Genomic DNA, 24,434 nt, shown 5'->3' with positions numbered 1-24,434 from the left:
CAACAGTATGATTGTATTTCTTATTTTCAGAATTGAGGAAAAATTGTAATTCCGTAAAGGAAAAGAATTATAATCGACATTATAAAATATATTAGTGAACGTAAAAATGCATTTCACATAAATATATGCATATATGTATGTATTGTATTATTAAGTCATAGAGTGCCATTAAATAAAATAATTTCGTTTAAATAATCCTAAAAAATATTTCGATTAATATTTTATGCTATTTTTAGATTTAGATTTTTGTCAGATGAACAACAAATCAAACCGAGTTTTACTTCGCACCCATAAAAGTCTTGATAATTTTATATAATTCAGTAGGATCACCAAGATAAACATGACTTATTTTTTATAATGCTTAAACTCGCACATTCTATTTTAGACAAGTGGTAATGTATAAGTCACGTACGTACGTTGATCGTACCTAAAAAGAGTGTTTTTTATACTAAAATTACATATGTAATAAATTTTAAATGATTCAATATTGAGTAACAACAGGATATTCCTATTCTGTATGTATATTCTGGACTCTGGCAGTTAGAGGAATGGTAGTTTTTTGAAATACAATTAACTATGTTTTATAAAACAAAAGTATCCATTATATACAATTAATCAATTTTTTTTTATGTATAATATCGAAAGAGAAATATTATATATTAAAGAAAAAATATATATGCGAAATCGTAATATTAAATGTTAGATTCAATATATCTTAAATTTTTTAATCGGATTAGAATAAAGTTTAAATGATCTTATTCTTTTTTCTTTACTATTGTTTTGAGTTTCATTTAATTTCTTCACTTGGCATAGTACTTGATAGTTAATGGTTTAATAACATTTAATTAATCTGATTCTTCTCAATATATTACATAAATTGACCAGTCTTTTGCTTCGCTAAATCTGTGGCCTTTTTAGCAGCATCTTTTACTTGTTCTGCTTTGTCTTTTAAAGAATGTTGTAAACCTTCTGCCAGAATTGATTTACTAGCTGTTAAATCGTCGGGCTATAAATTGATATTAAAAATTAAAAAGTATGAAAATTTACAGACAGTGTTCCTATTTGATACGTTTACCTGACAACTGCTATGAGAAGTTGCTAATTGTGCTGTTTGTGGAAACATACGTCCAAGAACATGATTGAAACCTAATGACATTTTAATATAGTTCTTTCTTAATCTATCTTGGCCAAATGCTTCAATTGCTTTACTAAATCCAAGCACACAACTCCATATCCATGCTGATCTGTGTACTGTAGTCCATGAAGGATTTTCATCGGAAACTCGATAAACAACTTTCTCGATAACGCTCTAAGTAGTAATACGTTAAGATTATGTTATATGATATTTGAAGAGCGACAATGATTTCTCTGTAATATAGTGTATCCTGTTTGCAATTACTACCATTGCTTTGTTATAGGTGAAGTTTCTTGAATACGTTGTCAATGTCCTTGCCTCAGGATCCAATATGCTTTCCTCTACAATTTTAACAGATTTCTTTTTAATTAACATTTCACCCCATTTTGGTACTCCATTTGTTTTTGTCAAGAGACGTTTAGAATAAAGCTTGCCATCCTTAACTTCTCTAGATATAGTATCTTCCGACAAGACATGCGAGCTGTTAACATAATTAAAAAAAGTGACATTGTGTACAAAGTCCATAAATAAATAACAACATGTTAAAACAAAAATTATTTTTAATATGTTTAATACCTGTGGGGATTAGGATATTTGACCCAAAATCCTTGTACAACTTGTTTCCAATTAAAGTAAAAGGTTGTATTGTCTTCAAAATACTTAACCATTATAATGACAAATGAAACCAAACGAACTATACTATGATCAACTGTCTTTCTAAGTTTTCTTGAAATATTTTATTAATAAATGTTTGATGCTCTTTCACGTTTTTATTAAATAACTGGATGGTTCTTTATTATCTGAAAAAAAATGCAACATAATATATATATTTAATTACACATACACATAAATAAATAATAGAATATATAAATAATTCAACCAAAGTATAGTAATATTTATAAAAAATATATATTCATATATTTATAAAAATGTTTATATTACGAATATCGTACACATAACAATTTCATTATCGATATACTCACATACTATGATATTGATTTTATGAAATACATTACGAAAAATGTTTTCGAAAGAACTACATGATCTAAGTCACGTACGACGGTTTCAATTTCTTCTTTGGCACTAGTACGAAAGAAAAAAATCGAACTAATGAAAAATCCTGATAAAGGTTCGTAAGTATTTCTTTAAAAAAAATTGTTTACAAATATCGATAAATGATAAAAGATAATAATCGGATTGAAAATATTCTTAATTAAATACATTTTAAAAGTTTCTGTTCAACAAAAAGTATTAATTGAATCAAAATTTATGTATAGCAAAAAAAAATTGAAATAGTAAAATAGTCAAAATAAATTTTTTAAATTTGTTTTGTCATAAACATACATATGCTTATGACAAAATGAATGTTGAATTCGCATTCAATTCACGTTGTAATTAACAAATGTTTGAAATGAAATAGAGTATAAAAAAAAAAAAAAAAAAAACAACAGTTGACCTACATTTTGACTATATATTTCAACAAACTTGATAGTGAGATAATAAAAAAGGAGGTCAAACGACAAATATAATAGAAGAATTATATAATCTTAACGCTATTTAATGTACGAAAAATACTTGCATAATAAAATATATAAATATTGAATATAACGAGCGACAAAAGTTCATTATATACTATTACAATAAATTTCTGTACAATTGGAGAAACGATATATATACAAATAAATCGATTCGAAGCCATAAAGTAGAAATATTCTTTCGATGATCCATCAAAGTATTATAAGTGTAATTAAATGAATAAAAAAATTCTTTCAGAGAAAGCCATGTGAGAAATATTACATTGAAAACTTACCGTAAAAGAAAATTCGTGATAAATTCGAGAAACTCGGATAAATAGCCATAAAATGTTGTTTATTCTATGATAAACATTTTCACGTCGCATGACTGTACACAGTAGTGCATGGATTTACTAAACGGACAATGTAGTGGAGACAACGAATAAAAGGGAAACATCGAGTTCTCTTTCTATCATAAGAAAAGGAAGGTGAATGAGATACCTGCGCCATCTATTCTCGATAAAAATTTCATTTCTTTTTTCTTATTTTTTTCAGTAATTAACTTAAAAATTAATTAAGTAGTGAAAATTAATTAATAAGTAAATAAAACTATATATATATATATGTTATATTAACGATGTAGTTTTTTTTGTTCTTTTTTTTTTTTCTTTTCTTCCTTTTTTACGTTTTAACCTATACTTCGTAAGTTTTTCTTATTATATTTTATAATTGTAACGTAAAAAGAATGTACGATCGTTTATGTTAATCAATATTCGTAATATCTCGTGACATTTGAAATACAATTTTGAAAAAGAAATTTATTTTATTTAACAAATATTCCTTGGATAATTCAAATAGTTCAATATAATATAAAAATTTTACCGCCAGTGGGCACGCAGGTAGATATGTTGGTGCGCCTGCTACAAACTGGCATTAATAAAATTATTTTTTGTTTCAATGACTTCCCTGCGATATCTGAATGTATAACCTTCGAACGGAATTAATTACAATTGACAATCTGTTAAATGTGATAAACAAATGTTGAAACAAAGTGATTGTATTCATTTATTTAAACGCATTTATAAAAAATATCATTTATCACATAATACGATTCATCTGTAACATAAGGTAATATTAATTATTATCCATTGATAATTTATATTATATTGTAAAACAAATGTATTTTTAATATTATTGTATATTATTATACTTGTTTTATTATTATTATTTTTTTTTTTTATTGATTCAGATGAAACGACACAAATATATTACAAAATGCTAAAGTATTGATTAAGGATGGACATGATTCAGTCTTTATATTCCAACTTAATCGATGAAGATAAGGGTGATGTGTTGAAAGAAGTTAGTAGTTTTTATTAATTTAATATATATTTTATTAAATGTAATATGTGTAGAACTGATTTGTCATATAAATATTTTGCTTGCAGTTATTACATGCATGCATAGATGAAATTTGTGGACATCCAGGACCGTCTTATCATAAGTTCATGAATCGTATGAATTGGAGTAAAGAAGCATATGAAGATATTTATAAATTAATGATAATGCTTTTACGTAATCCAGCATGTTTATATTTGATGGAAGAAAAGGTATAAAATCATCACTGTCAATTATTATGGAACGAATTATCATTATATCCTTGTGGCATTTGCTTTACGTTAAATAATTATTTTAAGTTTTTCTTTGCCTTTTTTTTTCTTTTTACTGAAGTTAATTTATTTTTTTTTAGATGCCTCCAGAGTATCACGATCTTCCCGAATTAATTCAAAAAGATATCTTGAATTGTCTAAAAGTTAGACAAGAACAATTAACGCATGCCTTATTAATGGAACACTCCAAACAAAAATTACAAACTTTAGTTGACTTTGATTGGAGATTAAAAGTAATAAAATCCTTTATTATATCTCTTATATAATTAATTATTAAAGAGATTGTATATTGAAATTTTATAAATTACAGCTAGTCATGGGTACGAGTAAAATGGCATCGCTACGAGAACCTCTACTTCAATTAGATTTTATTGTTGAAGAAAAGGGAACACGACGTATCATTGACGTTGAAATGAACAAGGACGAATTAGATACGTTGATAACTACAATGGAAACAATAATACAATAATGTATTCTCTCGCGTTTTGTACAATAAAATTATTACGTTTGAAAAAAAAAATATATATATATATACATATATATTTTAGAGAATTCTTTTGAAGGTTTTTATGTGGCTCACAAATGTAAGGAAAAAGAAAAAGAAAGCACAAAAGAAAGAAAAAGAAAAAAATAAAAATAAAAAGAAAGGACGTTCAAAGGGATTTATGATTAAATATACATAATCGTACACTTGTTTCACAGTTTATTAGATTATAGATAAATGTAGAATAGTTTAGTTACTATCATAACTGTTGATCGAAGATACTGAAGACTGTAGGTTTTGTGGTTTTTGAAGCGTCTCCGGTGTAAAAAGTGTTATATTAATATAATTTTATTTTAATAGTATTCAAAAACGCAAAGATCTTTCTCCTCTCTTACATTAACGAGTCGACTCGATGTGCCGGAAGACGCTCCAAATCTATTTTAACAATCCATTTTGTTGTTACGCTGAGACACAGATTATTAGTCACGTTTAAAGAATTTCAAATGAAAATGCTAATACTCTCTCTCGTTGCCGAAATTTGTTCCGTTGAGAAAACCGGCTCAATTTCGTTGTAAATATCATTATGGACAATACTATTTTGATGAAATTCCATACGAATAAGGTTTACTATACAACTTTTAATTTTAACTTCTTGCCACCTCCTCCTTCTCCTACTCTTTCTCCTTCTCCTCCTCTTCATCCTCCTTTTTCTGCTCCTATTCCACCTCTTCCTCAATCTCTAATATTATTCTTGCTTCTTCCATCTACTACCCCTAGTCTTTCTCTCCCTACAACCCCCCCCTTCCCCCTTCCCCCTCCCCTAAACTTCTCTCGTTCTTTATTTCTTATTCATTAATTATACTGTTCAAAAATCAATACCAACTTTTCTAACACTTGGAAATATTCTGATCGAGAGGCATAATATACATGGTATATGCACTTTTTCTTTCTTTTTATCTTTTCTTTTATTTTTGTTCGATTAGCTTTAAATGGTCTACACGCTACTGTCTTAATAAAAAAAGCTTTCGCATGTAAATTACTTTTTTTTTTTTTCTTTCTTTTCTTTTCTTTTCTTTTACTTCTGGGAGATCCGTATAAACGTAGAAATATTGTATGAAAAACTTGAAAAAGGTACCGTTCCTCTTATTCTTTTCTTTTCTTTTCTTTTTTTTTTGTCCTTCTCACATTTCTTTTTTATTTCTTCTTTTGTTTTTTTTTCCCATCCTAATATATTTCGGGGCGGTAAAATTGTGCACGCTTGTGTCTTGTTTATTGTAATTAGGCGATGACGATACTTTTAATGATTATCATAAAAATTACGAGAGATAGGCTTCATGTCGTAAATTCTTTTTCTCATTTAAAAAGAGAAATATCATTTATCGAACAAACACCGAATTTTTTTTTCCCTTCCGTTTTCTTCTTTTTTTTTTTTCGTTTTTTTTTTTTTTGTATTTATTACACGAACGTATTTTTTCCTATACGTCTAGATTAAATATCACTTACACTGTGTTTCGACTTTATTGTATAACGTTTCTTGTTTTTTTTTTTTTTTTTTTTTTTTTTTTTTTACTTAAAAGTTTGTGTATTCGTAGTGGTAATGGTGATGATGATGATGATGGTGGTGATGGTAGTGGTGGTGATAGTGGTAGTGGTGGCGGTGGTGGTTGTGGTGGTGGTTGTGGCGGTGGCGGTGGCGGTGGCGGTGGCGGCGGTGAATGGTGAATGGTTGTGGGGTGATGGATGGTAAAGTACGAAAGTATCATCGTACTCATGTGCGTGTAAAAATGTTCTCTTGGTAAATGTGTTTAGTTTTGTATATTTCATTGTTTTTTTTTTCTTCCATTTATATATGCGTAAAATACAAGAGTAGTCGTGTGTTTTTCATTCTGCGCTTATCCAAACATCATAAAAATGTATATAATAGAAGTGTATAGTTCCTCGTTATATAACATAAAAAAGAAGAAAAAACAAAAAAACAAAAAAAAAAAAAAAACAAACAAAAAAAACAATTCTTGATCGTACAAATATATTTAAAGGAAAAACCAAAGACCGAAATTTAAAAAGAAAAGAAAAGAAAAGAAAAAAAAAAGAAAAGAAAAATCAAGAGGTCCGTGAAAGGAAACACGAGCAAAATAAAATAAAATAATAATAAAATAAAAAAAGATCTTTTTATATATATATGTATATCGACTGTCCTCCCTCTTAAGAGAAATTATTTTCTCTCGCGATACGAGCTTTTTTCTTTTTTTTTCTTCCTCCTTTTTCCTCCCCCTTTTTTTTCTTTTCATATATTTTTATTTTCGTTTAAATCACTCGTGCTGTTTGTTTTTGCGTATTTGCGCTTCGACAACTTTTGGCTCATCCAAACCATTTCTCCTTTCTTTCTGTCTCATTGCTATCTTTTCTCTTCTTAGTTATTATTATTATTATTATTATTATTGTTATTATTAATATTATTATTATTATTATTATTATTATTCATTTCTTTTGCCAAGTGTTTTATTAGAGCCTGTAGCGGTCTTTTTGTTTTCCTTCGTCGTCGTATAATTAATAATGAAAGTAAAATCGTACACCATTATTATTATTATTATTATTATTATTATTATTATTATTTTTATTTTTTTTCCACGTTCCTTCCTTGTATTTGTAATTCTTTCTTTCTTTTTGTATTTTTTTTTATTTTTTATTTTTTTTTTTTTTTTAATTATTAGAGCATCGATCTCTTTCGCGCACTCTTTCGTTCCGCGACACACGCACACACTACTAAACAATTCTTACTTTCGACCCTTTTTTTTTTTTTTTAATCTTACACGCACACTCCCTAGGGCCTCTCTTCTCTCGTCTTTCTCTTTTTCTATCAGTCTCCTTACTTTTTCTCGTCTATTCATCCTTCCATTCATGATCTCATACTCGTTTTCTCTCATAGAAATATAATAATGTTAATATTAATGTTTACACGGGAGGGCACCAGCCATTTTTGAGTATTACCAACCGGATACAAATACGCTAAACGATAAAGATATTTGTCTATCGATAACGACGACAGTGACGATAATGGTAAATGATAATGATAATGATAATGATAATGATAATGATAATAATGACAATGACAATGAAAATGACGACGACGACGGCGACGACGACGACGACGATGATTATGATGATGAATATGAATATGAAGATGATGATAATGAAGACCTTGATAGATGACGATGACAGATGACGGTGATCTTTGAAAGATTGATTTTCGTTCGCTTACATGCGCATTATTCTTTTTTTATTTTTTGTTATTTCTCTTTAATGATAATAACCATTTCTTTTGTTGTTTTTGTTGTTGTTGTTGTTACTATTCTTGTTTAAATTCCTACACAGGAAGGCCAATCATTATTAACCACCTGCGGCTGGGCTCGGCCCGTGGTAAAAATGAATTCAATGATCCTTCGGTTACGAGCGACTGAGATACGCGCTGAACGAGATAGATGCGATTTTAATTTTAATTATTAATATTTTCCTTGTTGTTGTTGTTACTACTGTTTCGTCTTCCTCTTATTTTTATTTTGAATCTCTTATTTTTAAGAAGAATCTCATAATCTGCGCACAAACGCGTATACATGGGTTTTTGGGGTGGTGGGTGGTGGTGGTGGTGGTGGTGGTGGTGGTAGTGGTTGTTGTGTTCTTTTTTGTTTTCTTTAGTTTATTTTAATTTATTTTTCAAAATCATCGTTTTCGTTCACTTACTCTTTCCCTTATTATATACCCTTTTTAGCGACCCTCGCTTTCTTCCTTTAAATAATGCAATCATTTTAGTCCCTTCTTTTGCGATGAATTTTTCCTTTTGTATCTTTTATTTTTTTTTTCTTTTTTTTTTTTTATTCATCACCCTGCCGGCTTTTGTTTTCATCATAATAATTAATAGGCCTACTATTTAAAGTCTATAATGCTCATCTCTTTTCTTCTTCTTCTTCTTATTTTCGCGATATTGCGGTAACATCGCCATTCCCTTTCTTTCTTTCTGCCTATCTGTCCTTCCTTCCTTCCTTTCTTTCTTTCTTCCCTTGTTTCTTTCATCTTTCCCTTTTTTATTTTCTTTATCTTGTTTATTTATTTATTTATTTATTTATTTATTTCTTGCTTTATCTTTTATTTTTTGTGTTGTTGCTCGTAACGAAAGAACGTTATTTTCTGGTTTAGTTTGCAGGAATGGTCCAAATATACATATCTATATAATATATTTTTTTGGTTTTAACGAGAGAAAAGAATTTTCTTCTTCCCAAGATAAAATTCGGTTAATGGCGTTTATTCGTTCATGTTGTTTTGGTGATGCGCGTCGGCAATTATTTCCTGAAATGAAAGAAAAAAAAAAAGAAAAGAAATTCGATTAGTATTCGTTCGATAATTACTATTACATATTCATGTTGATAAAGCTTACGTTCGTGTTGCATTCAATGGCTTCGTTAACCGCTGCTGCAACTGCTTTGTCACTAATGTCGATTTCCTCGATGGCCTACAATGTGTAATAGAACCAATGAATTTGTATTAATAATAATAATAATAATAATAATAATAATAATAATAATAATAATAATAACAGTAATAATAATAAAAAAAAATAATAATAAATATAAAAGAAAAAAAAAAGAACAAGAAAGCAACAATGTATTAGATTAATAATAATCAGATGGCCCCTCGCTCAATAATCGTCATAAGATTTTTAAGATGCAAGTATTCGGAATTATTAGGCGATCATCATTTTTAATTATGATTACGAAATCATAAAGAAGAGTCAAGTATCATGTTTACTCAACAGGACATGAGAAACAAACAGGTTCTGAAGAATCATATCCAGAAGTGGAGGAATTTTCTTCTTTAGAGTCAGCAGACAGTGGAGAGTCCATCTATATATCTATGATGACACCCACTTAAGTAATGAATCATCCTATTCCCATAATCATACTCTCATGATTATCATCGATGTAGACTGCAAGTAGACTCTCTCTATCTTTCTGTCGAAATACGACGACAGAGCATAACATATGGTTCCCCCTAAATCATTGTTTTACCTTAGTGACCGAAGCAACATCTTCGGTAATGGCCGGTGCAGATGGCGGCGAAGCTGGAACTTCAATCGGGATGGCTGGTGGTGCCACCTTTGGAGCTTCCTCAACGTTACTTTCTGTCGTACCAACTTCATTAGTCACGGTGGTCTTTTCCACTACTGGGTTCTCGATTTCCGGAGTGCTCTGTAAAACATCATGTCCGACAGACACAATTAAAATATTCTTTTCCTAATTTGAAAAAAGGCGCGTTTCCTGTCTATGACCCAAAAAACCAAACATGCTTTTTCTTTTTCTTTTTTTTTTTTTTTATTTTATTTATTTTAATACGATCAACGTAAGAACGTGAATCGATTCTGTCGAACCATTTCGAATTAAAAAAAAAAAAAAAAAAAAAAAAGAAAAACAAAAGATAAAAGAAGTAAGAAAAAATAAACGTAAAATTAACAATAATAAATATCCTATAATTTTGATTAGATATTTTCTTTTCTCTTTTGAATGTTTCAACGCAAAGAAATTGATAAAGCAGATATAAATGACAGGACAGAATCGTTCACCATGCTTCGAGCAGCTCAAAGAACATGTGTGAACCTCGTTTGAGAAATCCCGAGAATAATAATAAGAAAAAATAGAGAGAGAGAGAGAGAGAAAAAAATAACTCTGCATGCGGCATATACAAGATGCTTCTAATGAAACGCAATGGATGCAATTACGCGAAAAGAATAATATAATCCGATGGATGTACGATCGTATCTATCAAATAAAAATGATAAATAAAAAAGAAAATAAAAATAAACAAAAAAAGGAAGACAAAGAACAGACAAAATAAAAAAAAAAGAATAAAAAAATAAAAATAAAAAAATACATTTTATCATTAACGAAGGTCGCTCCTTCGAAGCGCCAGTTTTCTACTGATCTAAATGAATTAATAAATAAAATAAGATCACGTCTATCAATGAGTTTCACTCTATTTTAAAAAACTGATCTAATATTCGAGCGAACTATATGTCATAACATATTAGTGATAATAACAAATTTAGCAAAAATGATGACGTTTCTAACAAGAAACTGATTTACTGTTATGCTTAAGATTTCTCTCTATATATATATATGTCTATCTATAGATCTATTTATATATATATACACACACATATATATATATATATATATATATATATATATATATATATGTATTTACATACACATAATAATAATACCGAGCTCTACAATATTGGCTCTACTTTTTTTTAGCGTATTTTGAATTTTAAATGTAAAGCCAGGTTAATAATAATATACCGTGTCAAGAAAACCAAGAGGCAAACAACGCAAGGGTTTCTTTTTAGGTAATAATTTGGTAATATGGTGTAGGGGGAGGGATGGTATTGTTGAAGATTTGATCATATAAAACAGGGTGGATAATCAGAGATTATCAAAGGGAATGAAAGAAGTAATTTCTCATTTTATTGTTTGTGTGTTTGGTAGGATGAAGGATAAACATTTGACGAGACCCTCGATATAGACACTTAAGGATAAGAGGGATTGTTTTTTGGATATGATCGATCCATCGCAAGAAGGAAGGATTTATGGCCAAAGCAAATAGGATAAACCTTTTTTATTAGAAACAAAAGAGTACCAGAGTAAGTAATTAAGTAAGTGAGTGAGTGAGTGAGTAAGTATGAAGGAAGTAAGAATTTTCTGGAGATGACGAAATACGTAAACGTGCAAAGAAAAACCCTTTTTTTGGAGATGCAGCCGTCAGGTATCATAATTTTGTCCTCTTCGTCGAGAAAATATGATTGAGATATTGGATATGAGAGATATATCGTCAAGGAAGATTTTATAACACAGTGGGATATATCAATTTCGACCACAAGAGAGAAAGAGAGAAAGAGGGGAGAGACAGACAAAGATATATATGTAGAAAAAGGTTTGGAATGAGTAAGATTTTTGGATATAACAGTTATACTTATTAAGATAAGGAGAAATTTGAAGGAATAACTGTAATGATGGTCATCGATATATATGTGCATATATATATATATATATATATATATATATATAATATAATATATATATTTATATACATATTTATCGAATATCTATACGACAAGAGACAAGAAGAGATTGTGGTGGTGCGAACCGTAACGACGAGAGATATACTTGGTAACGAGCGAGCACTGCCAAAATGTAATTTGGCTGGCCCAAATTCATGCCAGGAGGTTGTGTCGCATGTTAGTCACCTGGTGGTTCTCCTGGAAGGCAGTTGAGACATCGTCGTTCAACGATCGACACGATAAGGTTTCCTTCTGGTTTTCCGTCTCCGCCAGGGATTGGGCTAACCTCTCCTTCAACTCAACTTCTGAATCATTGTACGAATTGAGGCTCTGAGACACCGACTCCGTCTTCAAATCTCGATCGGTCTGGTCGTCGTGCAACAATGTTTGCGAGCAATCGTTTGTGGCTGTTGTAGTGCTAGACACGATACTTGTACTGGATCGATTACTTGGACTTGGATTTGGACTTGTGATTGACGATTGGACGATTTCTGTTATGTTACTGGACATTTGACTAACGTTACATCGAGGCGAGGAAGGAGGAGATTTTGTTGTAAGTTCATTTGGTGGTGGTAATGGGAACTCAGAAGATTCACTTTGAAGTCGACAAGAAGTATCTTCCTCTTTGGTAGAAATGGAGGAAGGAGGAGGAGGAGGAGGAGGAGTAGGTGAGGAAGATGGTGGTGATGGTGGTGGTGTTGTAATTCTCGTAATAGTAGTATGGGACGGACTCTGTCTTTCCGTGGGAACGTTTGTCGTTACTATTGTGTCTTTTTGTGAACTCAAGAAGAGTTCATTGGCATTTGTTAGGTCCTTTAAAGATTCATTTGCTTGTACTTCATTTAATTGCTCGTTGGAAGCGACTTCGGTAATGGTAGTTGATGTTAATGATGATGGTGGTGGCGGTGGTGGTGGTAACAGATGTGGTTGTTCAGGTATTAGTAGTGCGTCTAAGGATTCTTTTGTTTCTGATATCGGCAAAGAGACTGAACAACTATTGACTTTAGCTATCTCGATTATATCTTTTTTTTCATCCGCAAGTTTTTCGACTACAGTTATCTTTTCCGTTATAGATTGATCAACGAGTTCCATATTAACATCTTCAGGGATAGAAGAGACATCTAATTTGTTCATTTCTTCTACAAGAAGATCTTTGACTGGCAAGGTTGTATCTGATAATATCGGTTCTGCTTCGATTTTCTCTTCGTTTGGTTCGATTACTTCAACGGAGTCTGTAGTTTTTACCTCAGCTACCATTTCTTCGATTATCTCAGCGACTTCTTCTTCTACTTCTTCACAAGGTATGACTACTGCTGGTTTGGCTTCGACAATAATGTGTTCGTTACATGTTCCTTCAGGATTTGAAATCACATTGGACGGATTTGAATCCTCGACATCATCCAAAATGATTATCTTGTTGTCCTCCTTGATGATATCCTCCTTGCACGATGGTGTCTCGATAATAACCTCCTTGGCATCTTCGATGAATTTATTAGCTTGTTCATCCGGCGCTTGTTCATCTGGTACTTTTTCAATATTGCTAACAATTTCAACATTTTCCTGTGTCGTTTCTACCTTTGTTACGTTAGTCTCTAATTTTTCAGTCGTTTTGATGTCTTCAATAATGTTATCGGAAGTGCATTTAGAAATATCTTCGACATTAGTCGCTTCATTTTCCAACATTTTTGAATCAGTCTTAACAGTTTCGAGTTTGGAGTAAAAGTTAGTCTTATCGGGTTCCGTCAGTATAGGAACAGTCTCATCAGTCTTGTTTACGATACCTACAGGTTCGTCTTTTGTAAGCAATAGAGCGGAATCTACGTCAACAGGAATTATTATCTTTTCAATGGTTGTTGATTCAAGGTTCGAGAGAATTGGAGATGACTGTTCGAGTGGATCATTGTTAGAAACGCGAGCGGACAATGACAATTCAGGAACGTCTTCTAGAGGGTCTTGGTGTAAAATTGTTGGTAACGTGGAATTAACTTCAGTCGTAACGTCCTTATCTACAACAGGTTCAACAGGCAATTCTAAAGCTTTAGCTAAAGCCGTAACAGTGACAGCCGTCGCCGCTGCCTGCTGAGCTTGTTGTAAGGGCGACGGTTCGATCGGAGTTGGTGGAGGGCTCGATGGGAGTTGGGATGGGAGATCCTCACTGGTTTTCCTCTCAATGATAGACGGCGTATCGACTGGCTGGACTCGGAAGACGGAGACTTTTATTGAGTCCGCTAAGGACTGACCACCGTCTGGACTGACCTCGACTACTTTTTTCTCTGCCTCGACTTTTTCGACCTCCTCTTTCTTATCCTCTAGAGGGACGGGAGTAGGGGCAGAGGGAGTAGGTTCCTCTTTCTTTTCCTCGGCTACCGGGCTGGTTGCTGGTGGTGTCGTCGTTGCTGTTGTTGGTGCTGCTGTTTCTGGTGTCGTCGCTGCCGCCGCCGTCGACGCCGTTGTCGTCGTCGTTGTCGTCGTTGTCGTTGCTGATGCTGCTCCTGATTCTTCTGTAGCCTCTACTGCGGATGTCAATGGTGTACTGCTGGTTTCGTTCTCCGAAGGACTGCTTACGGCAGATTTGTCTTCCGCTGAACTGTTAGCTGCATGCTCTCCATCTTCACCGCCCTAAAACAATTCGATTGTTCTTTTTTTTAGATATATTTATATATTGTATAAACATTTTTTAAATTGTAATTATTAATAAGAATGATTAAATATTTTTAATCGAAAAATCGTATTTATCTATATCACCGAGGTTTCATAACTCATTATGATAATAATCCTAAGAAGATAAAAATAATACATTTGATTAAAATAATTTGTGTTCATTCGTATTTAAACGTTGCCAATGATAAACCGATAGAAATTGCATTAGCTTTCAAGGGAATAGAAAATCAATTGCAAGCAGATCAATGCCCAAGGCGATTCGGGATATATCTTTTCTAACACGCTTGTTCGTCGCTGAAGACTTTGGCTCGTCACCAAAAGGAAAAAGGAACTCTATTGAAAGTTGGAATGTGGCCAGGGAATCATTCGTGTGTGCTAAAAAAAGATAGATTGATTGATAGATAGATAGATAGAGATATATAGATAGAGATAGAGATAGAGATAGAGATAGAGATAGAGAGAGAGAGAGAGAGAAAGAGAGAGAGAAAGAGAGAGACCATTGTCCGTAACAAGTAGAAAAATAAACTTCCGGTTAACCTATCACCTTTTTGCTACGAAGTTCAGCTAAAAGATGTATTGTTTCGTAACTTGGGTGTTATTACAATTGATTTAAACTTTTGGAAACTAAGAAGATTTCAAGAACAAATTGTTAACGTTAGAAAGTGATTTCATGTCAATAGTATTTCTATTTTTATTATTATTATTATTATTATTATTATTATTATTATTATTTTTCTTCTATTCACTCATATAGATTTTATAACTGTCGAAAATAGTCGACAATTTTTATCAACGTCTATTTTTTTTTTGTTATTTCGATGTTTTACAGATCGAAATTGCGAAAGGACATTTATTCGGTTCGTCGGAGCGTGTCCGACGATAATATTGCAACGCGTAAACGAAGAGAACGGTAGAAAAGCCATGTGTTTTTCTTTTTTGTTATTTTTTTTATTTTTTTTTGTAAATATATACGATGCATACAAGCATGCTTATCATCGATTTGAGATATATATATATATATATATATATATATATATATATATGTACGACTGTAATGATGATTACGTTAAATGCTCTAAAGAAAAAAAAAAGTTTTAAAAAAATATGCAGATAGGAAACGTCGGGTTTATTCAAATTTCTTAATTAATTAATTTAATTAATTATTCAAATTTCTTGCCAATTCGTCTATAGTGTTAAATAATAATCGCATTCGAGTCATTAGATGTTTCTTTTTTTTTTTTTTAAGGGATAGGAAGGTTGGTTTTTTAACCAACAAGACGCAATAATTTCGTATATATTATTTTCCCTATTTATTTTCATTGTCTAATTTGTTTGAAAAAATGTTATTATGTCGGATGCGGTTATACTCGTTAAAAAAGTCATTATATATTATTTGGTTATAAAGGCGGCCATAATGGCTGTCATAAAATTTTGCCCTGGCTTTTAAGCGGGCAATTTAATTGCACGATAATGGTAAATAAATTTATATCTTTGATAGAACGAAACAAAAGAATGAGTATCGAGGGAATAAAAGGTAAAACAAAATTGAATTGTTGTAAGATTATAAAAAATATTAATCGATTAAAATGATCTCTCATTAGTTCGAGTATCTGCTTAAAAAAAAAAAAACGCGAGAAGAAAAACAGGAACATAAAAACAAGAAAAGAAAAGAAAAGAAAAGAAAAACAAGAGAAGGAAGAAGAAAAAAGAGAGAAGAACGATGAAATGTGAACTTTCGAGTCCGACGTCTTTCCCGTTCTATTTTTGGGGTGTTCAACGCATACTCTCTCTACCACTACCACTATATTACAACCGGCTAGCTTTTGCGTTAAGCTTTGCCTCGCCTCGAGCTTTTATACTTTCACCGTATAGCTTACTCGTGCTAAGTTACACCTTGGTATTGTTCTTCTTACTTACTATTTCTGTACTCTCGAGGAGTGTGCGTTTGTGCTTTTTGCCATTGTTATTTTATATACCAATACTAATATTCAAACATAATTAGCTTCTTTTATTTTTTTTTTTTTATAATTTCGACAAACACGAATAAAATCGAATTATTATAATCCTTATGTCTAATTAAATATCATAAAATAAATATTAAAAAAGAAAAAAAAAAGTAAAAATCTAATTAATTTAAATTAGATTCTTATTTAAATGAATTAGATTCCCAAATGGCGTATAATAGAATCACGTTCTAAATTTAATCTCGCGTTTGACAATGATCCCTCGAGACGATATATATTGTTAGCGCGTGCCAACATTTTTTAGACTATTAATTGTACGAGTTAAAAGAACATGGCGCCTGTGTTGAATGCGATTGATGAAACAGGGTCGTTCCCTTTTTACGATGAATCATAATAATTCAAACTGTTGAATTTTCAACTTTAAATCGATTTTATTCGAACTATTATAAGAGAGTCCCTTGTATACAATAAAACACTATCTTCCGAGGAATCTATTTAAGTATATGACGAACTATACGTAGTATACGTTCGCATCGAATTGCGTCTATTGCGTTTTGCTGCGTAGTATTGAATCGTGTTACGATGAGGTAACAATATTTTTTTTTTTCATATCCATCCATCCATCCATCCATCCATCCATCTATCCATCCATTTCTTTCTTTCTCTCTCTCTCTCTCTCTCTCTGCTCATTTCATAACATTTTTTTTGCACTGAATATTACTTATAAGATTTCATCCGTTGTAGATATTTTTATATTAGATATTTAATAAAAAGAAAAAAATGTTAAATTAATGAAAGTATTTATATATAATTCGCTCATCATACCGAATTGTTTATTCCGAAAAATGGGAATGCAGCCAGAAAGAATCGAGCTCCACGGGACAGGGCCCCAGCAGCTCTATATACGCCATTGCCCATACTTCGTCCTAATTTAAGGGCCGAATCCATCGTTGAAATGCACAAATATTTTCCTTTTCCTTTTCCTTTCCCTTTCCTTTTTTCGTCTTTCGTACACTCGTTGTTGTTTTTCTATCTTGTCTTTTAAAATTCGATAAGTGATCGAAACGTTTAACAAACGATCGAGATATGTTGATTATACGAAGGTCGTCAAAATTTTGATAGGAATGAGAATTCGATTCGAGAAATCTCTAGAAGAAATTATAGAAAGAAATAGAACGAAACAGAGAGGGAGATATATATATATATATATATATATATATATATATATATTATTATGTTTACATTAGTTTGGTATTATTCTAAGTCGAAGGAGATTGTCCTTGAAAGGAAAAACAAAAAAAAAAAGATAAATAAATAAGGAAGCAAAGGAAATTCGTATAAGAATTGTAAAATATATATTTAACGAAAAAGAAAAGAAGAAAAAAAGAAAAAGAAAAGAACCTTAAAAAAGAAAGTCCTCCTTACTTCATATTGGAAACATTTATTTATCATCGTTCTATTAATAGAAACACGAATAGTGTTTCATGGCCGAGTAAAAAATAGCATTAAAAAATGCGAATATGACTATCGTGTATACTGCACTCCACTACTTATATAATAAAATCATTGAAAATTGAAAACGGAGAGATACGAAAATTTGAGCAGAGTTATTTTTTCCTCTGCTTCTTTTTCTTTTCTTTTCTTCTTTTCTTTTCTTCCTTTTTTTTCCGTTTATCTTTATGTAAAAAAGTTTTCTAATAAAAAATAACTAAATATTTTACAGATAGATCCCTTTCGTTATTAGTATAATTATTTTGTTTGTTTGTTTGAAATCAGCTATGAGAAAAAAAAAACGAAAAAGAAAAAAAAAAAAAAGAAAAAAAGAAAAAAGATTTTAAAGGATCGCGTCTTGCAAATCGATCCATATTTTTGATTATTATTTTTTTCAAATACATATCTCGATCGTTCGTTTCTCGTTGTTTCACAAAACAAAATATAAGAAAAGCACAATTTTTTGTCTGTTGTTTTTTTCTTTTTTCTTTTTATTATTATTATTATTATTATTATTATTATTATTATTATTATTTTTTTTTTTTTTAATGAATTTATACCTAATATCTATGTGACATACACACAATGATGAGAACACACGGAAACCGCAAAACTAATATATATAATATATCACTTATGTACCCGGAGAATGATCCGTACGAACTGTTTGCCGATGGCGAACTACTCGGAGAACCCAGTGAGTTCACGAGGATTTATATAGAAACTCACGACGACGAGAAGACGAAGACGACGAAGACGACGACGACGACGACGACGACGACGAGGATCGTCCCACGTCTTGTTGATGTGCGAGAGAAATAGAGAGTGTAATGAGAAAGAGAGAGAGAGAGAAATGTAGAATTTCTTGGAGAAAGAAAAAGATAGAAAATAAGGTTAAAATTACGAATTTCTTTCTATATCTTTTTAAAGAATTTAAATCTTTTTTCTTTTTTTCTTTTTTAAACAAAATAAGTTTCAATCTAAAATCCCTATACTAAGTTTTTATCATAATTAATAAATCAGATATTTTTTCTTTCTTTCCAGAAGATTCACAAATCAAATGATAAATATAAACGTAAATGTATATAAAAGATGGATAGAAAGAGAATGATCGATTTAAAATCAATACAATTTTTCGACGATCTATCAGTATCAAGTAACGATTTGCGAATGCTATAAGCAAAAAAAAAAAAAAGAAAAAAAAAATAAAAAACAAAGAAATTCTTAATTGCTATTACTTAATTATTCGATCGATTGATAATTGTAAAAACGTGTGCGCGCATTTTTTAATATACCAACAACGAAATAAAAAGAAGAAAAAAGAAGAAAGAAAATAAAGACAAGATCTTTTGCTACGTCGTAGGAATTTTATGCGAGATCAAACAAGATCACTCGCGTTGAAACTATACTGCACGTGAACGAATACTGTTGTTTATCGGTTTTAAACGAACTTTGTGAGGAGTTTAAAGAGATAAAAATTTATCTGTTTGATTAAAAGTAAAAAGAGAGAAAGAAAGAAAGAGAAGAGAAAGAGGAGGGAAAGAGAGAGAGAGAGAGAGAGAGAGAGAGAGAGAGAGAGAGAGAGAGAGAGAGAGAGGGGGGGGGGGATATAGAAAACAAGAAAGCAGAAAGATGCGATTGGAAAAGGCACACAACAAATGTGTTATTATGCGTGTATGTGTGTGTATTTTTCCTATCTTTTATTTTTTTTATTGCTTAGCTCGTAGAAATAGTATAATAATAGTTAATCATTTGAATTACATACATGCATTCAAAAATTATCAAAAGTAATTCTCATTGATTATCTATTATAAAAAGTTTATTTTTATTATTTTATTTTATTTTATTATTATTATTATTATTTTTTTTTTTTTGTTGATGCAATCGACCCACGTTGTCTTTCTTTGTTAAAGATGATAAAAAGAGAATGAGAAAGATAGTATGGAACGGATTAAAAAAATATTAGAGAGAGAGAGAGAGAGAAAGAGAGAGAGAATTAGATGCAACGGAAGAGTGCAAACCGGTCTCGACCATCTAAACGTGGGAGGAACGTGAAACTAGGAAGAGAGAGTCACGATTAGACAGAGAAAGAGGGGAAAAAAGAGAAAGAGAGAAAGAGAGAGAATGGGTCGAAGAGAAGAAAGATACAGTGGTACCTGGTGTTGGACTAGAAACGTATAGTTAAAGCTAGCATATGTCTACGAAGGGAAAAAAATTGACGCCACAAAACCGCCGTAGGTTTCTATTCTTGGATAACCCAAGGAAAAGTTAAGGAACATGATAGTTAGTTTGAACAGAGAAATAGGATTTAAATATAGCGATGGTTTTAAAAACGTTCGAATTTGATCAAATGTATGATTGAAAATACTATTTTTTTTTTCTTTTTTTTTCTTTACACTTTTTTTTTTTTACGTAAAATTGATACGATGATAATCAGTTGTATGCGCGTGTAAGTTTCATAACGATGATGTAATTATGTCGAGGGATCAATATATTAAAAAATTGTATATTTTTTTAATATCTCACAATTATATATAGAATATATATATATTTTTTTTTTAAATATTTTAGTTCATAATAATCTATTACATAAAAGTTTTTAATAAAATCTATAGCAAAAAAAAGAAATGTAATAATAATCTCGTTCGTATATTCTTAATACACGTTATTGATAATGTACTATTAATATATTTTATTTCGAAAATAACTCGGTAAGACGGTATTATTATCTTTCCTTGAGATATTGTTTGTCAAAGAGAGTATATCTGGTTTAAAAAGAATTTATAAGTAATACGTAAAAAGAAGTTATAAGTAATACGTATTATTATTATTATTATCGTAATGCAAAAAGATGAAAAAAAGAAAAAAAAAAAAGAAGATAAAAGAAATGTAATTCCATAGATACGATATCGAGAATAACGATAAGAAATCATTTTTCTTATCATATTTTCGAAAGTTTTCAAAGGGGAAAGTTTGGCGAAGTAAAATCTTATATTTTCACGAAAGTTATTCGCATACGAGCGGAACTAGTTGTTAGTACATAGTTGCTAATTTAAAAATAGCCGATCCGTATTCAAGCTCAGCACTGACCATCCTCTACCGTATTTAGTAACGTGTCTTATTAAAGTATTCAAGAATCAAGTTTAAATGAAACTTGTTATTTAATTACGCTCATGTGATTTATTTCTTTCTACGAATGGTTAACTTTTTTCTTTTTTTTTTTTCTCTCTTTTTTTTTTTAATCGAATTTATAAAGTGTCTCATTTTAAATATGTAATATAAGTATTTTTTTATCCATTTTTTTCATTTTTTAAACGATTAATACAACGACAATGAAATAATTCAAGTATAAAAATTATAATCAAAAGAATTCATGTTCAATTTAGAGAAAATGAAAAATAAATTGATAGAGAAAAAGATTTTGTGCTATTATTATTATTATTATTATTATTATTATTATTATTATTATTATTATTATTATTATAGATGCATATATATATAAACAAGTTTGAATTATTTTACTTTTTAATAATTAAAAAGATAAATAAATAAATAAATAAATAAATAAATAAATAAATAAATATACGGGTAGATTCTATATATAAATTCTATTAATTACTATATATATATATATATATATATATAGTTAAGAGTATTTATCGGTCTGATTAAAAATGTAAAACCCATTGAGCGCGTCGCGACGCTAACAATTTTAGAATTTAACTTCAGAAATACATGGTTGGTGGCAGCATCGAGCAAGACTAACAACTAACACACGAGAATCATCTTCTCTTACTTCTTACCTCGATCGAGGCGAAGACTAGAATGTTAGATTTTACTTTACCAACGGAGAGAAGTTTAGAATCGTATTAGAGAGATGATTAAACAGATGGTGCCGTTGTATCTAATATCTAGTAAGAAGTTTCCATCTATTTGCATAAATCAACTAACTCTCTGTAACTATAATTGAATATCATTACAAATTATTAATACAATTACATAGTATATTAATTTAATCTAATGATTAGAATTTTTTTGTGAAATATACGATGCAATAAGATTGTTATAAAAAAATAAATGAATAAATGAATGGATTTATGATTAATGATGAAAGAAAATTTGAGTTATTAAGAGAAAAAAAAAGAAAGAAAAAGAAGTTATTGCTCTTCTCAATAGAATGATCTTCAGGATAGATCAATCGATTTATCCTATTTCGAAAATATCTTCGAAAAAAAAGAAGAAAAAAGGAAAAAAAAAAAGAAATTTTATATTAGATAAATTGATTATTTCTCTGTTAAATCAAATTCTTTTTTTTAATATTCTATTTTAATCTTACAAGATAAAACTTCATTTCGATAATAGATCCTTCAAAAATCCACACAAATTTCTTTTCGAAAAATCAATTTCCTAATTAATCTTGAACGAAAATGATTGGAATGATTGATTGACAAAAAATAAAAAAAAAAAGGAAAAAAAAAATGAAAAAAAAAATTAAAAAAAAAATTAAAAAAAAAAAAATAACATAAAAAAAAGACAACTTCGTACAATTACAAAGAATAAAATAATTCAAACAGAAAAAAAAAGCTAAATAAAAGTACAAGGAACAAAATAAACGATGATTTTCTCTCTTTCGATAGATACTTTTTTCAAACAATAAAATGTTGAAGAAAAACAAATTTGTGTTCGATCACAACTCGAAGCTATCAGTAGGTGAACCGAGACACTGCGAACGAATAGGGAAAGCCCTGGTAGCTTCGTCTGTCGGCATGGCAACAGCTTCGCGCGTCCCGGCGTCGGGACGCTCGATACTAGACGACGACGACGTCGACGACGATGACTAAGTCGTCGACGACGACGACGACGACGACGACGACGACGACGACGACGACGACGACGACGACGACGACGACGACGACGACGACGACGACGACGACGACGACGACGACGATTACGACTATGACGACGACTACGACTATGACGACGATGACGACAACTACGACGATGACGACAACTACGACGATGACGACAACTACGACGATGACGACAACTACGACGATGACGACAACTACGACGACGACGACTACGACGACGACTACGACTAATTCGACGACGACGTCCAAATCCAAAGAGGACTAAAAACGATCTACACGCGACATTGACTTGTCACATGTAAATCATGTAACACACGAATACACAAATTTGTGTTCATGCTATTCTAAATAGCTTTAAGTGAAACTTATGAAGGGGAGAGATTGTCTATGGTATTAGAGAAAAGGGCTTCGCTATTTCCTTTTCTTTTTTTCTTCTTTCTTATCTGCTTTTTGTTTGTTCGTTCGTTCGATTTGTTTGTTTATTTCTTGTTGTAAACATTCAATGTAATATGAATATAATTAATGAGTGACAATCGAAAGAATGATCGATGGATTAATGATTAAAAGAAATTGATTGAATCGTTTGATAAACTTTTAATAAAAAAGCTAAAGACATTTTTTTATATTATTGACGTATAGATTTTATTAATAATTTTTAAAGAATTGAAATTAATGAATTTTTCTCACGACATTAGAAAGGGCTTTACTAACTCTAGTTTTCTTCGTTTTTTTTTTCTTTTTTTTTATACAATTTTTATAAATATTCGAATAAATTTAATAATAAAATGATAATTGGCAATGATAATAAAGGGAAATGAAATATTAAAAATTTCGATTGCATCGTTTGATAATTTCAAATAATAAACGATATTACTAGGTATTGTTTTCCCGATAGAAGATATAACAAATTAAAAAAAGGAAAAAAAAAGAGACGAAAATTATAAATAATAAGAAGTCATTTTAATAAGAAGAATTGGGGATACTCGATAAAAAAAAAAAAAAAGAAATAAAAAATATAATCTTTATTATTAATATAGAAATTTTCAATCTTTTTTTCGAATGCTATATAATACCTCTATTTTATTTCATCTTATTTTTATGTTTTAAGCTATTCACAGACAATGGAGATAAAAATCTATTTTATCTCAATATCCTTTAATAGGGTTAAGAGTTGTATTTCTTTTTTTCTTTTTTTTTTTTATAGGAATAAGACTTTCACAAATACGTAGAAGAAATAAGATATACGTATTTGAAGGCGAAAGGGAATGCCAAAGCCTCGAAATAATGTATGGGGATGGGGTATATTCGATAGTCGGCTTTACTACCCCTTGGCAGTGAAACAAATGCATTTCTAAGACATGACGTTATGCATTATAGTACCATAAGAGAGAAGCGACATTAATTCGTGATTTATCATAAATAAAAAGAAGAATATTGAAAAAGAAATCTTGTTAATAAATCTATCAATTTTATCGACTTCATTGAATTTTTCTTTTTTCTTTTTCTTTTTTTCTTTACCTTTTGTTCCCCTTGTTT

The 24,434-nt window shown here is 30.3% G+C and overlaps 3 protein-coding genes and 1 long non-coding RNA gene across 5 annotated transcripts in view; 2 read left to right on the top strand and 2 right to left on the bottom strand.

Annotated features, from left to right (window-relative positions):
* Positions 1-337: 337 nt before the first annotated feature.
* Positions 338-3,128, bottom strand: LOC124427813 (PRELI domain-containing protein 1, mitochondrial). Of its 2 annotated transcripts, XM_046971148.1 has the most exons (6): positions 2,946-3,128; positions 2,119-2,218; positions 1,712-1,935; positions 1,403-1,616; positions 1,076-1,309; positions 338-1,006 (listed from the first exon to the last, which is right to left on the bottom strand). In XM_046971148.1, the coding sequence occupies exons 3-6, from the start codon at positions 1,801-1,803 to the stop codon at positions 869-871; spliced, it is 678 nt and encodes a 225-aa protein (XP_046827104.1). In that variant the 5' UTR covers positions 1,804-1,935; positions 2,119-2,218; positions 2,946-3,128; the 3' UTR covers positions 338-868. The 2 variants fall into 2 exon arrangements, with proteins under 2 accessions (XP_046827104.1, XP_046827103.1); XM_046971147.1 differs by lacking the exon at positions 2,119-2,218.
* LOC124427814 lies at positions 2,165-2,958 on the top strand. The gene is made up of 2 exons (XR_006943029.1): positions 2,165-2,264; positions 2,909-2,958. It is a non-coding gene; the product is annotated as an uncharacterized LOC124427814 (long non-coding RNA).
* Positions 3,129-3,582: 454 nt separating the features above from the next.
* LOC124428187 (COMM domain-containing protein 8-like) lies at positions 3,583-4,839 on the top strand. The gene is made up of 5 exons (XM_046971971.1): positions 3,583-3,777; positions 3,899-4,011; positions 4,098-4,259; positions 4,400-4,552; positions 4,630-4,839. Exons 2-5 carry the CDS (start codon positions 3,946-3,948, stop codon positions 4,786-4,788), a joined length of 540 nt encoding a protein of 179 aa, XP_046827927.1. The 5' UTR covers positions 3,583-3,777; positions 3,899-3,945; the 3' UTR covers positions 4,789-4,839.
* A 166-nt stretch (positions 4,840-5,005) lies between these two features.
* Positions 5,006-24,434, bottom strand: part of LOC124428188 (mucin-17) — a 37,997-nt gene continuing 18,568 nt past the window's right edge. The window contains exons 4-7 of the mRNA XM_046971972.1: positions 12,098-14,530; positions 9,864-10,043; positions 9,233-9,307; positions 5,006-9,144 (exon numbers count right to left, since the gene is read on the bottom strand). Coding sequence (XP_046827928.1) covers positions 9,100-9,144; positions 9,233-9,307; positions 9,864-10,043; positions 12,098-14,530 — 2,733 coding nt within the window. The 3' untranslated portion in view covers positions 5,006-9,099. The remainder of the gene's footprint in view (positions 9,145-9,232; positions 9,308-9,863; positions 10,044-12,097; positions 14,531-24,434) is intronic.

The sequence above is a fragment of the Vespa crabro genome, chromosome 11 (genome assembly GCF_910589235.1).
Source record: "Vespa crabro chromosome 11, iyVesCrab1.2, whole genome shotgun sequence".
In the NCBI taxonomy this organism is placed as follows: domain Eukaryota; kingdom Metazoa; phylum Arthropoda; class Insecta; order Hymenoptera; family Vespidae; genus Vespa; species Vespa crabro.
This window is presented reverse-complemented; position numbering and strand designations above follow the sequence as displayed.

Excerpts from the sequence above, each read along its gene's own strand:
- LOC124428187 (XM_046971971.1), top strand. The coding sequence starts at position 3,946 with ATGGACATGATTCAGTCTTTATATTCCAACTTAATCGATGAAGATAAG. Across the intron at positions 4,012-4,097 it reads AGGGTGATGTGTTGAAAGAA|TTATTACATGCATGCATAGA; the intron begins GTTAGTAGTTTT and ends TTTTGCTTGCAG. Across the intron at positions 4,553-4,629 it reads ACTTTGATTGGAGATTAAAA|CTAGTCATGGGTACGAGTAA; the intron begins GTAATAAAATCC and ends TATAAATTACAG.
- LOC124427813 (XM_046971148.1), bottom strand. The coding sequence starts at position 1,803 with ATGGTTAAGTATTTTGAAGACAATACAACCTTTTACTTTAATTGGAAA. Across the intron at positions 1,310-1,402 it reads TCACCTATAACAAAGCAATG|AGCGTTATCGAGAAAGTTGT; the intron begins GTAGTAATTGCA and ends ATTACTACTTAG. Across the intron at positions 1,007-1,075 it reads CTTCTCATAGCAGTTGTCAG|CCCGACGATTTAACAGCTAG; the intron begins GTAAACGTATCA and ends ATCAATTTATAG.